General features: G+C 39.2%; 1 protein-coding gene across 3 annotated transcripts in view; it reads left to right on the top strand.

Moving 5' to 3' along the window:
* Positions 1–13,864, top strand: part of USP47 (ubiquitin specific peptidase 47) — a 51,946-nt gene extending 38,082 nt beyond the window's left edge. For all 3 annotated transcript variants that reach the window (XM_064426182.1, XM_064426183.1, XM_064426181.1), the window contains exons 17-28: positions 430–637; positions 1,034–1,149; positions 2,065–2,184; positions 3,478–4,261; positions 5,901–6,076; positions 6,238–6,318; positions 7,335–7,450; positions 8,147–8,265; positions 9,728–9,858; positions 11,222–11,269; positions 11,361–11,491; positions 12,452–13,864. In XM_064426182.1, coding sequence (XP_064282252.1) covers positions 430–637; positions 1,034–1,149; positions 2,065–2,184; positions 3,478–4,261; positions 5,901–6,076; positions 6,238–6,318; positions 7,335–7,450; positions 8,147–8,265; positions 9,728–9,858; positions 11,222–11,269; positions 11,361–11,491; positions 12,452–12,626 — 2,205 coding nt within the window. In that variant the 3' untranslated portion in view covers positions 12,627–13,864. The remainder of the gene's footprint in view (positions 1–429; positions 638–1,033; positions 1,150–2,064; positions 2,185–3,477; positions 4,262–5,900; positions 6,077–6,237; positions 6,319–7,334; positions 7,451–8,146; positions 8,266–9,727; positions 9,859–11,221; positions 11,270–11,360; positions 11,492–12,451) is intronic.
* Positions 13,865–14,266: the final 402 nt, after the last annotated feature.

The raw sequence follows: 14,266 nt of genomic DNA, 5'->3' as shown, positions 1-14,266 counted from the left end.
AAATATTTGGGATGTGCTAACATCTCCTTGAGATGCACAGAGAGTAATTAGTAGATGTGACTCCCTCAGGCCTGTAAGATGCCATCTGGTATAAGCGATAGGCAATGTATTCCTCTGAAAATACTTGTGGGGCCTGTCTTCATGTGCCTCTGTACATACTTTTCTAAATTCCCTCTTTTCTGCATTTTCATGCAGGCTTCTATTTGAATTTGGAAACATGTATATATATTGTATGTATATATGCATATATAACATGTATCTATAATGCAAAATATCTATGATGTGTTTTCTGAAACCACATTGACTGTTGTGAATTCAAGGGATTCCTGGATGTGCGCCCAGTGAGGTATTTCTAGCTGGCAAGTTAAGAACTAAGCTCACAAGTAAGCTGTTACTAATGTTTGGGGGTTCTGTGTGTGCACCTTGTAGTTAATGGATTTAGAAGAGGCTGTTCCCCTGAGCTGCTGTCGCCTTGTCAAATACGATGAGTTCCATGACTACTTGGAGCGCTCCTACGAAGGAGAAGAGGATACCCCAATGGGTTTGTTACTTGGAGGGGTCAAGTCAACCTACATGTTTGACTTACTGTTGGAAACAAGAAGGCCTGACCAAGTTTTCCAGTGCTATAAACCTGGTGGTAAGATACGTAATGACATATATGCTTTTAGTCTCTCCTTGTCTGTACTGTGTGGTGGCACAAGCACAGAGCTGCAAAACAGCTTCAGTATGAGGTGTTGCAAGAAGAAAACCTAAATTTTACAGTCAATATTCAGAACTACATAATGTGCTGTGCTGCTGACTTGCTTCTAGTTGAGGCAGGTCTAAGGTACTCTAAAATTTGTCAAACTGGAAGGTGTTTTCTTTTTTAGCATTAAATTTGATCAGAATATGTTGGACTGCATTTCAAGTTCTTACTGTTTGTATTTAATGCAGCCCCTTAATCATTACATCAGACAAGTACACGTGTGTTTCCTTTGTTGAATTTTCTCTGTGTATATATGTGACTTTGTTTTCTTTTTTCTCCTCCCTGCAGAGGTCATGGTAAAGGTTCATGTAGTGGACCTGAAGACTGAATCTGTTGCTCCTCCAATAAGTGTGCGAGCTTATTTAAATCAAACAGTTTCAGAGTTTAAACAACTAATTTCAAAGGTAATTTACAGTCTTTATGGACTTGTATTAAAGAGTTTTCATTCATTGTGACTGTGACGTGTCATAATTTCCATACGTAAAATGAGAGCCTGCATCTTTTGCAGATCATGCTGTGAATTGTGTCCAGCAGGGTTCAGTTAGATGCTACAGCTGAGTTTGTCCACCTGCTCACTCCTGCTGAAAGCAGCAGGCTGCTTCTTGCTTCCATGCAGAGTTAGTACCTTTAACAACCTCACTGAGAGTCCAGCTGGTGACACAACTAATGAACTCTTACCACACAACTGAACCGAAGTGTAACTTCCATCCAGCTTTAGTATTTGACACCTAACATCCAAAGCTGTCCATGTTCTCCATGCAATCTCTCCTTTTCATCCCAACAGCCACTTGTTACCAAGATGCAGATTGACTTTTATGTGGTTTGAAACCAAGGGATATTACTGCTTCCATTGCATTGGAAGACAGAGATTGCATTTGCTCATTTCTGTGTGAAATTATTCAGTAATTGGTGTAACTTCATAATATTTGTTATAAAATGTGATTCCAGAAATTTGAGTTCAGTGTAAGAATTGTGAACACTGTACAAAACCTGTTGTTCGAGAGTATTTTTAATTTTCAGTTGGTTCATATGTTAAAGACCATTGTCATGAATGATTTTCCAGTTCTCTGCAAAGCCAGGCCATTTTATGCTTCTGACCTTATGGAAAAACTGACACTTGCTACATATTAAAGGGTGGAGGAAAGGCACTGGGACTGAACAGGTTTGGGAGGTTTCCCTCCATGTTCTCTTTTGCAATTTCAAAGTTGAAAACAAACCTGCTCCTTTCCCAGTGAATAATGCCAGAAATGAAGCACCTTTTTCAGTTTTGAAGGTATGTGTGATGCCCATGTTCTCTCCCTGTCCACGTCCTGTCCCAGGCCACACACCTGCCTGCTGAAACCATGCGAGTGGTGCTGGAGCGGTGCTACAACGACCTGCGTCTGCTGAACGTGTCCAGCAAAACACTGAAAGCTGAAGGCTTTTTCAGAAGCAACAAGGTACATGCTCTGGTTTTTAAATTGTTCATTCCTTGGGTTTATGTTTACCTGTTGTGTTGTAAAAGGCATGGAAGTATGTATGGAATTGATAATGGGTAACTGTCCTGTATTTTGCTCTGTAGTGTGTGGGGTTTCTGTGCCTGGTACAGTGGTGCCGGTGAATACTCCAGGCTATGTATGAAACCAAGTGTACATAGGAGAGAGTGGACTGAGAATCAGACATCTGGCTGTTACTCTGTTCAGATGATGCTGAGCTTAACAGCCCTACAAAGAAGACTGTTAAAAGTCAAGCATACTTAGGGAGCAAAGATTGATATATTGCTATGAAGCCTGCTGGATGTGTTTGGTTAAAACACCTGAACAACTGTACCTGCTCTTAGTATTATTAAACTTCTTAAAAAACAAATACCAAAACTAAAAGCAAGTTTTTGGTGGGTTTCTGTCTTAAATTCAGTAGTCTTCACTATGAAGATTCCCCCTAGACAATTTACAGTATTTTTTAAAAAAAGTCTTCTAATAAATATTTCCAATAATAATTGTGTAATGCAGTCAGAAGAAGAGAAACTTAGTACTCAAATAACATTTTAAATGCATACATTGCCCTTTTTTACTGCAGTAGAAATAGCCCATCTTTTAGCACATTTTGTACATTCTCTGTCTCTGATGTTGAAGCTCAATGTGAAATCTTCTTGATGAAGAATGATTAAGGAAGGCTTTGATGGCTCACAGCTGAGCAGTACAGTGGCGCTGAGTTGTTATTCAGTTACTTAGAGGCCTTTCAAAATCAGTGTCACTATGACATGGAGCCCTTTGACAAAGGGAAGAGAGATTTAATTTGCACTATTGCTTGAACATGTATACATTTAAAACTTCCATATGACACTGTACTGGAAAGTAAAGGCACAGTCTGCTGCAGTGGTGGGTCTCATTGCTGCCAAAACAGTGCTGTGCACAGGTGAAGGGTGCACATGAGTGATTTATGAATCCACTCCGAATGTGTTTCCTGCAGCTGCTCAGTCTGCTTACAGTTCACTCCAGTCTTAACATGGTTATGAAAACAAGGAAAAATGAAATAATTATTGTACTACAGACTCCTTGGTCTGTCTTTTTCTAAGCATGTATTTTAATATTTTGATAAAAGGTGATGTTTCTTGATAGAATTATTTCTAATACACATTAGAAATAATGCCATCAAGAAACATGACATTTTATCAAAATGCTCAACCCTGTGTTTGCTGTCGTTGCATTTATTTAAAATAGCACTACATGGTACAACACTTCTTTCCTGTTCAGGTGTTCATTGAAAGCTCAGAGTCTTTGGACCGTCATGCGACGTACACAGACTCTCAGCTGTGGAAACTTCTGGATCGCCATGCAAACACCATCAGACTCTACGTTTCATTGCCAGAGCAAGCTCCTGGATCTCAGCTCAGACGGGCACTTTATCAGAAGGCTGGTGGGGGTGCAGGCAACTTGGATGAATCTTGTGAAAGAGTAAAAGGACCTGTAGGTAATATGAAGTCCGTGGAGGCAATTTTGGAAGAAAGCACTGAAAAACTTAAAAGCTTGTCTCTGCAGCAACAGCAGCAGCAGGAGGGAGACAATGGAGACAGCAGCAAAAGCACAGAAGCTAGTGATTTTGAAAACATTGAGTCACCTTTAAATGAAGTAGACTCTTCAGCATCAGCAGAAAACAGAGAACTTGAGAACCAAATTCAGATTTCTGATGCAGAGAACCTGCAGTCCGAGGAGCGGTCTGACTCGGATGTCAATAACGACAGGAGTACGAGTTCAGTGGACAGTGACATCCTCAGCTCCAGCCACAGCAGTGACACTCTGTGCAACGTGGACAATGCCCCCCTCCCCCTGGCCAATGGGCTGGATTCTCACAGCATCACGAGTAGCAGGCGATCAAAAGCCAATCAGGGCAAGAAGGAAACCTGGGACACAGCAGAAGAGGATTCTGGAACAGACAGTGAATATGATGAAAGTGGCAAGAGCAGAGGAGAAGCACAATATATGTACTTTAAATCAGAGCCCTACACTGCAGAGGAGGGTTCAGGAGAAGGGCAAAAATGTATGTATTCTTTCTTAAGTGTCTTAAAATAATTCTGTGGGTTTTACTACTTAATTCATATGCTGTGTATTGAAAAACTTAATTATAATGTCAAATTAAAGCTAATGGAAGTGCAGACAGGATGTGATGTTCAGCAGAAATCTATTTTGATCTTGTAATAAGTGATTACATATTTGAAAAGTGTCTTGCTCCTTTGTTTCTAAGAAAATGAACCTCTACTTAAGTGTGTTGATAGTGTTCCCTGAAGAGCAAGCTGAGTTGTCTTTTAGTGAAAGGATCATAGTTGCATCTGCTGCTGATGATTCACCTGTTTCAGAATGCACTTATTTAATGTGGTTGAACCAGCATTTTCTGTTATCATTTAAATTAACAAACCTGAAAAGTCTTAGTCATCTGACTGTAAAGAAAATTCAAATATACTTGATATTGACAATTTAATTCACTAACTGAAATACATTGAGGCATATGGCTGACATGAAAGTGTCCAAACAAGTTAAAGTATAAGAGCCTAAGTGGTATATAATTGTCATAAAAATAAATAATTTCAACAGTGCTCTGTACCTGCATGTGCTTTATAACTAACAGAATAATAATAAAAGAATAGCAGGATGTAAGATAAATATTTTGAAAGACAAAGGATTTCATGTCAATCCAGAAAACTGATTGTAATAGTAATAGATAAGGAAGAATTTCTCACAGAGAAATTGATTTGCATCTGGTAAAGCTTTGATAAAATTACTCCTTTAGCTTGGAATGGTCTTTCTTTGGGGCCAATTATAAACTGCTTTCATTTATCCCTGTTTTGTTTTGGTTGGTCTAGTTGGATTCAGGAACTACTTGTTTGCAGTAATTTTGATGTTATCATAATACACTACATAAATGATTATCCTGAGGGGAAAGCTTTTATTTATTTTTAGTATCATTCAAATAATTTTTTGTCCACTTCAGTATTCTGAATAGTTTATTCTAGAATGTTGTGATGTTACACAATCATGATATAGTTTGTAGTGTAGTACAAATTGCATGTATTAAGCAACACAATTTCTAAAGGTACTCTAAACTATTCCCTTTGTGTTCCACAATTTCATGTTACTACAATTTTTCCTTAATTACAACATTAGTCTATGAAAAAGTCTCTTAATCTGGATTTGAGCTTGTCTTGTGATACCCTGTGGCCTTCCAGAACACAGAATTTACCTTTTAATGCTGAAAGCCAGGAAGGAAAATAGAAGGGGTTGGGTGGCTTGTGTCCCACTGGTCCCAGCTCCAGAGTAGTTCCCTGTCCTTTGAGGCAGAGAACGCTGTAGGAGGATTTAGCAGTTGCTCCATGGAATTCTGTCTGTTTCCTTTCTGAACAGACAAGATACTGCTTTGCTGAATGCATACCAGGGCAGTTTGGAACTGCCGTGTCCCCCAGAAATATCTGCCCATAAGCACTTAAAATACAGCAAAGCCTTTGAAGGTTATGATGACATCATTAGATAAAATGTAAATGTAGCCACGAACCATAATTCAGGCTTTTCAGTACTGTTTTGCTGCAAGTGCTAACTCTGAATACATGGAAATTGTACGTGAGAGTGGGTTTTTTTTTTTGGTAGCAAGGTGTTTCATACCATTTTTATCTTTTATTTTTGCTCAGGGCTGATGGTGCATGTTGATAAAAGAATTACACTGTCTGCCTTCAAGCAACATTTGGAGCCTTTTGTTGGAGTTCCATCTTCTCACTTCAAAGTCTTTAGAGTCTATGCCAGCAATCAAGAGTTTGAGAGTGTTCGGCTGAATGAGACCCTTTCGTCATTTTCTGATGATAATAAGGTTATTTAGAAGTTACTTTGAATCACTGAAAGTATATTGGTACAATATAGATAAAGTTAATTTACAACAAGTGAAATAATTATTTTGGTCTTGGTAGCATGTTACAGAACACAATTCTGATTTTGATACCAGTTCTAACAGATACTCCTTTTGCATTCTAGATAACTATTAGACTTGGAAGAGCCCTTAAGAAGGGTGAATACAGAGTTAAAGTCTATCAGCTCTTGGTAAATGAGCCTGAGGTAAGGCATTGAATGTTTCAAGGCTGAGTCATGAAAATATTAATATGTGCCTTGGCCAAGGTTTTGCTTTGAAATCGTGGAAAAAAAAATGAAACTCCTTTTCTTCATATTTCTCTGCAAGGGATTTAGAAGGGAAGTTTGAGATTATTTCTGTTCCAAATAAGCAGTTGGAATGTGATTTACACTATCTCTCAAGTGTCTTTATTTCTGTAGTATAAATGGAGTATAAGGGAATTGTTTCTTTGTTTCCCTTAAATGTGTGGCAGTCACGTAGCATTCTCTTTGAAGAAGAAACTCTGAAGAAGTGTTCACTTTTGGCTGTGGTTTTCAGTGGTGCTGAACTGATCTAATTCATCCCATTCATGTGCTGCAGGTAGTGCTTGTCAGGGGGGCTGTCTGGGTAATGGTCCCCTCTGCATAAGGCAAGCCTGAAACAAAAGTGCCTCTCTTGCACTAAAGCAGCTCATAAGCTTGTTACATCTGCTGCGACATGAAAAATGCAGAAGTGGTTATATAGACTGTAGACTGGATAGATTGCAGCCTTTAGAAGTTGACTTTTTATGCACTTTAATTTTATTTTTGGACAAAACTGCAGAATATGTATTAATAATGGATAAGAGACTAAGCTGAACTGCTAAAGCAGAATAAGATCAATTCAAAAGCATCTTCCATGGATGGAGCTGTGTGTGATCATGAAAGCCAAGAAAGTGGCATTTTTATGATGACGTGGCTTATTTAATTTGAAAGCTCCTTTGCCATTGTGTGGAATGTGAATGTAATGGTAGCAGTTAGCAGCACAGCACAGGCAGTCAGAGGGCTGGAGTGCCCTGCCAAAGGGCTGCTGCTGCACTAATTAGTTACACCCCGTTTTAATTAATTCATTGCCTGCCTTGTTAACAAGAAGCCTACTGATCTTTTTGCCAGGTGGATGGGACTGGTCACAAAGCATAAACAGAGGTACAGTTTTCTGTTCCAGTAGAATTCTGTGGTTTATATTTTTTTATTTATGTTCACAGCCGTGCAAGTTTCTTCTGGATGCAGTTTTTGCTAAAGGAATGACTGTCCGACAGTCCAAAGAGGAGCTGCTTCCTCAGCTTCGAGAACAATGTGGCCTAGACTTGACAATTGACAGGTAACCCTGATGAAATATCATTTTAAAATGTGTTTGGGGATTTCTTTCCTCTTGTGGAGAAAGAAAGTAATGAAAGAAGCAGAAATAAATTGCTGTGGTCTTTGAAGCAGTTTGTGAATACAAACACTAATTCAGCAATTCTTGGCGTTCGTCTCACACGGAATGAATTCTATAGGGGATAATATTTACACAGAATTGCCTGTGTGCAACATGTCTGCAGCTTTAGATCTCTCTAATGATGATTTCCTTCAGGAAGGGGAACATTAAGTGAATCAGTTCTTAAAAGAGCCACCTGCTCTCTACATGCAAGCCCAGCACTGCAGCAAACTGCTTGTGCAGCATCATCGTATGTGTGTACAGCACTGATCTGGGCTGTCTGCCCTGTAACATAATTGGGTAATCCCTAATTAGGAAACAGTTTTTTTCCTTTAAATCCCTATGTATTTCCTGCATTGAACAAGTGGAATACAGATGTGTTTCCCTTGTGTTATTGAATGATTCAGCACTAAGCTAGCAGTGACGCTCTGCTGTCAGGACTGTTTCTGAATATTAAACTTGTTCCTGTTAAACTTCACCAAGAATCAATGAATTGCAGTATTTCAGTTTTGTCAGAAAATACTCAGTTTTGATCTCTGGTAGTGTTAAGTGCTCATGAGCAGATAGAAACTCACTGGGGTTTTTTGTGATATATTTTAGGTTTCGCCTACGAAAGAAAACCTGGAAGAATCCAGGCACTGTGTTTCTGGATTATCATATCTATGAAGAAGATATCAATATTTCCAGCAACTGGGAGGTCTTCTTAGAAATACTTGATGGTAATGATTTATTTTTAAATTAGTATTTGGTGATGACTAGGTAGCTGAAATATGTGCATGCAGATGCATGCATATAATTTAAGTTGGCACAACAGCTCAGTCTTTTAGTAGTTTTCAGACAGCATTGAAAAATAATTCTATCATGAAGAAATTTGGAACCAAAATTTCTGTTCATCAAAACAATTTTGAAATCAAATATTAGAGAGCAGAATGTTTCTGAAATTCTGCTTAGCTGTCATTTAAATTATGCCATTTCTTAAGCGTTCCTTTGTATATATACTTAAAATTTTGATTCTGAATTTAAAAGTGTAATTTAAGGGTAAGAAAAGTAGGCCATGCTCTTTGGCCTCTAGATTAACAGATACTGCAGTTAATGTATAGATGAGGAACGTGAATTCCATTCACTCAGGAAATTTCTTCCTAAGCATACCTGCTTTAAGAAGTCTCACTTAGTTGTTAGTCAAGTATTTTGGGAGCTGTGTTCAATTCTGGTATTTTCAGTTTTAACAAAATTATGCCAGTGAAAGTATCAAAATTTGAAATGAAAGTGGGAGATTGAGAAAGCCTGCAGATTCCTATGGACATAAGTATCAGCTCCTGCTGCAGTTCAAACTTTACAGTTCAACATTTTTATTAGATTTAGATAAATGATTCTGTAGTGTTTCTGTAGTGAGTAGGTCTTGGAGATACAGCTTTAGACACTGCAGCCCACCTAACTCACAGGCAGATTGTAGATTACAGGGCTTCCAAGTGTTCTGCAAGAGTTTCACACAAAACAAGCTTGTCACGTGAGACATAAATGTCGAAGCCTCATGTTCTGCATGCTAGATGATAAAATTATAGACTAATTTAAAAAAATCAGCCCTTGGATATCACTTCTGCTTATCTAATATAAACAGTACTGTTCCGTCAGCCAGAGACAGCTCTGAAACCTGGAACAAGGTATAAAAAGGCTGGAGGCAGCAGATACTAAAACTCTTGAAGGTGGTGGGTGGAAACAAGATTTCAGTAACAAGTGTGGAGTTGGTGGGGGAAATCTAGAAGTTAAAAGGGAAAAGCTTATTTTGGTAAAGGAGGTGAAGCACATGAATAGAGAGCAGATAGCTGAGGAAGGTCTCGTGCCGATGCTGGATCTGGAGTCAGCCTCTGGTTAGGTGGATAGATCTGCCATGGATAACTGAGCTGGGTGTTATGGAAAACTGTGCCTTATGGCTTCAAGGAGATTCTGCCCATGAAAAATTCATTTATAGGAGGTGATAACAGAAAGCTTCAACTAAATCATAGTCCTTTCCTCTTTCCCTTTTTTACAAGTGAACTGCTTGCAGAACACTAGGTTACTTAATTTGTGCATGTATCTCTAGGGCAGTCTTCCATATTGAGTATCTTTAAGTTATGGACAAACCCTAATTTAAAATAGGATATTTTGCAATATTAATACAAAAAATTTCTCTTTCTTTGCTAGGAGTAGAAAAGATGAAGTCCATGTCACAACTTGCTGTTTTATCGAGACGATGGAGGCCATCAGAGATGAAATTAGATTCTTTCCAGGAAGTGGTACTAGAAAGCAGCAGTGTTGAAGAATTAAAAGAGAAGGTAAAATGTGTAATACAATGCAAGTTTCTTGTGATGACCAAGAGACTTATTGATATTCTCCATTGGGAAGCACAGGGATGTCATAGCTCCATGAACTTGTTGCATGGTGGTTATTTTTCTCCAGGACCTGATAATGTATTCCATCCCATTACCAAACCACATGAATTATCAATTTACTTCTTAGTTTCACATAATGGTCTGGTCTGAAAGTATTCAAGTGAATACATGCAAAAAAAGAAGTCACATCTTGAAGTTTAAGCAGCTTAATAGTACCTTTGTCCCTTTTCATCAAAAAACACATATGAAAGAAAAGCTGAGCTGTTGCCTCTTGGTGTTTTTTCAAGCTAATGTTTTGTTATTCCAAAATACCAAACCTTTCAGCCTCCTCATATTTGAATTTGACAGCTGTTGCTGAGGGATGGCATTGCTGTATCAAGTAGGCTGAACTATGTTTTGGTTGGAAAGAAGTATGGCTGTGGTATGGTTTGGTTTTGGTATGGCTGTGGTATGGCCAGGATGCTCTAACAGGTAAGCAGACCTGTCACAGCAGACCTGTGTCATCCCAGCAGAAATCTGGAGTAGGAGTGTCTCCTGTTGAGGCTGTTTCCAGTGTATCACAGAGTACCATGCTTGGAGAAATGTTTATTTATACGTGGCAATACCCAGTTGTTAGGAGGCCAGCTTGGATGTTGAGGCCAGTAAACATGCTGGTGTCAGTGACCCCGAGAATTCATAAACGAGGGGTGTTAGTTCAGGCTGGGTTTGTGTTGTACACAGGTTAAGCTATGGGCTGCTTCCTGCATTCCTCAGGTGGAAATGAAGTCATGACTACAGGTTCTTGCATGCAGTCAAGAATTCCTCCTCACTTGTGCCTTGAGAAAGAGTTGGCTGTCTTTGTTTTCTTGCCTTAAGAATTGATGTGCAGGGAGTAATTTTATTTCTTAAAGTTCTGGTAGGAAGTGCAGGTGTGTGGAGGTGGGTCTTAGTCATGCATATTTTCCAGCTGTGCCTGCTCCCAGATTGACTGGATAACACCTTCCATGTCACACAGGGTTCACCGTGAGGCACTTGGTCTCTTTGAATCTTGGAACTTGAATGTTATTAATTAATTGTTTCTATGAACTTTTTTTTGTCTCCCCTTCAGTATTAAGAGAAGTGTGATGAAATGCTGTCACAGCAAGCGTCACTTGTGACACACACTGGTAACTTCAGAAATGTTAAGAATGCGTACTTGTCATTTTAATTTTGTACATTGGAGGACTTGCAGATAATTCGACTTTTAGATTTGGCAGTTATTCACTTCATGTAGACACTGTGTAATGTTGCTTTGGAATAGTATTAAATCCACCATTTCTCTTCACAGCTAAGTGAAATAAGTGGAATACCCTTAGAAAACATTGAATTTGCAAAGGTAAGTAAGATTTTATGGTTTTTTACCTTTTAATGGCACAGATGTGTGATTATGAGTTGTGTTGTATTCACTAAGTAATTACTTTTTTCAGGGTAGAGGAACCTTTCCCTGCGACATTTCCATACTAGAGATTCATCAAGACTTGGACTGGAATCCGAAAGTATCTACATTGAATGTCTGGCCCCTGTACATTTGTGATGATGGTGCAGTAATATTTTATAGGTATGTATTTCATTACAGTATAATAAACAACACAGAAAACCCCTGTGGTTAACATTTGTGGGGTGATGTAATGGACAGGAACATAAAACACTTTTTGTTACCTTAAAGAAAAGGTTTGAAACATTCAGCTGAAACATTTGTGCTTCTCAGCTTCCTAAAAGCCTGAATATTAATTAAGGTTAAGAAAACAAGCACTGCATCTTTTTACTCAATCCTCCCTCCTGAACCACTGAAATCAAAGCTAGTTGCTATGCTTGAGTGTGTTTTTGGATTTAATTTCTTAAAATAGAACCATATCCCATGCGAGTTAGTGAGAGTCTTGCTGCAGATTTTGGAGAGCAAGGATTTTATTGTCTGAGTTTACTCCTTTGAGAAATTAGTACGGATTCTTTTTTAAAAGCCTGTTATGCTCAAAATTCTGTTAATGTGGGAAATGTTGATCAGCTGGTGGCAGTAGCGTGGGGCAGGAGCTGAGGACTGAGAGCTTGAATATTGTCATTTCTCCTCAACTTGGCGGGGCAACCTGATGGACACATTGCTGTTGCAATTTGCATAATTGCATGTGAGCTGGGGAGAAACAGCTGGTTAATGATGTGCTGGTCCTGATGAAAGTGACTCGGGAGAACATCTGGTGAGGACTGGCTGGCACACTGCTTCCAGCTGTTGGCACTGAGACCAAAAGCAGAGCAGAGCTGTGGTTGTCTGTAAGGAATAGGAGTAAGAGAGGTGGAGGAGTATGGGCTTGTTTCTTGCCCTGGTCTGTATTCAGGCAGAACACGGAATGTTTCTGCTGGAAAAGCAGGTTTAGACACATTGCTTGTTCCTGCAAAATGAACCAATCCCTGAGAAGTATTATGCTTAGTTGTGGTTTTTACTAAGTTGCTCCAAGCCGAAAAAAAAGCAGAAGTCTACTTGTGGTTACTGTATTGATCTGAATTTGAACATATGTTTATGTTTTAGGGATAAAACTGAAGACTTAATGGAATTAACAGATGAGCAAAGAAATGAACTGATGAAAAAAGAAAGCAGCAGACTCCAGAAAACTGGACACCGGGTAACCTACTCTCCCCGTAAAGAAAAAGCACTAAAAATTTATCTGGATGGAGCACCAAATAAAGATTTGACTCAAGACTGATACTTGCTATAGCATTTTCCCTGGGGAATTTTTTTTGTTTCCAATCAAAAGGTTCACTACTACTGTGTAGTGCCATTACGGCAGGACATTCATTAGGTGTAACGCGCTGACACCAGCACAGCCGGGCGGTGCCGGCCGCAGGCAGGGCCCCGCTGGGCACTGTGGGACTTGGAATCATGTTGTGCACTATAGTCAAATGTACTGTAAAGCTAAAAGGGATGTGCAAATAAAAGATTAGAACTCAAAAGTGGGCGGGGAGGGAAACGAGTGGAAATTGTTGAGGACGGTGTGCACATAGTAGCTAGTGAAACTAGCCTCCAACAGGATACTCATAGCTTAATAATAAAAGCTGTGCAAAGGCCATGAAAGAATCCTTTTCTCTGTTTGTTTCACTGATACACGCATTACCTCATCAGAGAGTCTGGAGTAAATATTAACACATTGGTTCTAGGAAAGCAGCGGGGAAGGGCCGGGCGTGGGAGTGCTGCAAGTGTCAGATTTTAGAATATTCTTCCATAAAACAGGGGGTCTGAGAGGTGTCTGCAGGAAGGTGCTGGCAGGCCTTGTTTGTTTGCAAAGTGCTGTTGTAAGGTAAAGTGGTTTTTAATAGGTTACCGATGAGCAGCTCTAGTGTATTGCATTCAATGTGTAAATAAAATCTGCCCTATCCATTTACCAGAACCTGCAGTTCAGCTATTTACCATGCTATTCTTTACACATATCAACATTCATTGTGTACATTTGGAAGTATAGTTGCCTATTTAAATTTGTATTCATTTTATGTTTGACGATGCTGGGTACTTTAGGGTTGTACTTCCCCTTGTTAATGAAGTTTTTGTTCTGTTCTGCTACTTTTTGTACATTTTGTTTTCAAAACTATTACAAGTTTGCATCTTCTCCACCTGCTGAAAGTCAGTTTATTTTTTCCCAGAGTTGATTCCATAGCTGTATGTAGTCAAATATTGGGGCAACCTCTTAACACCTCAACGTACAAGCTCGGTAGTTCAGGCTGTGGTGCAGAGACTGATGCAGTCAACATGATTTCATTGCAAAGCCTAGGAACAGCAATTTTTTGCTTTGGTCCATAAAGATCAATAGAGAACAATTCTCCATAGTTTTTGGAAAAACCACCTAATTTATAACAATCAAAAGATTTTGGTAAACTTTTTCATGCCAGATGCTGTTTACAACAATGAACATGCCAATAAAACATTTGTTCATTCTGTTGTGTTCTTTAATCATTAAATGCTGTGTTTTTTATTAAAAATACTATGGAATTGTTTCATGGAAATACAGACTTCCCCAAGGCAGTGCTGGAATTGCAAGGCTGTGTGTTTGTGTGTATGTGCACACCCCCCTCCATGTTCAGAGTGTTGCAGGAACTGGTTTATAGCCTGGCTGCTGCTCCTCTTTACATTCACACCAATTTTTTCTTCAACTGTGGGTTTCCTTTTCCAGGACTGAATTTCTCACCAGTGAAACCTCCAAGTTCCAAGTATGACTGACAGCTAAATTCTGCTTCAGAGGGAAAGGGGTGTTCAGTAACAGAACCTTGAGTTCTTCCTTGCATGCTGGCAACCTGAAAATGCTGAGGAATCTGGCAGCTTGAGAAGCAGGCACTGCACAGAGGCATTCCCTCG

This window comes from Passer domesticus, chromosome 6, assembly GCF_036417665.1.
Source record: "Passer domesticus isolate bPasDom1 chromosome 6, bPasDom1.hap1, whole genome shotgun sequence".
Lineage (NCBI taxonomy): Eukaryota > Metazoa > Chordata > Aves > Passeriformes > Passeridae > Passer > Passer domesticus.
Note: the sequence above shows the minus strand (reverse complement) of the source record. Positions and strands in the feature narration are given on the sequence as shown.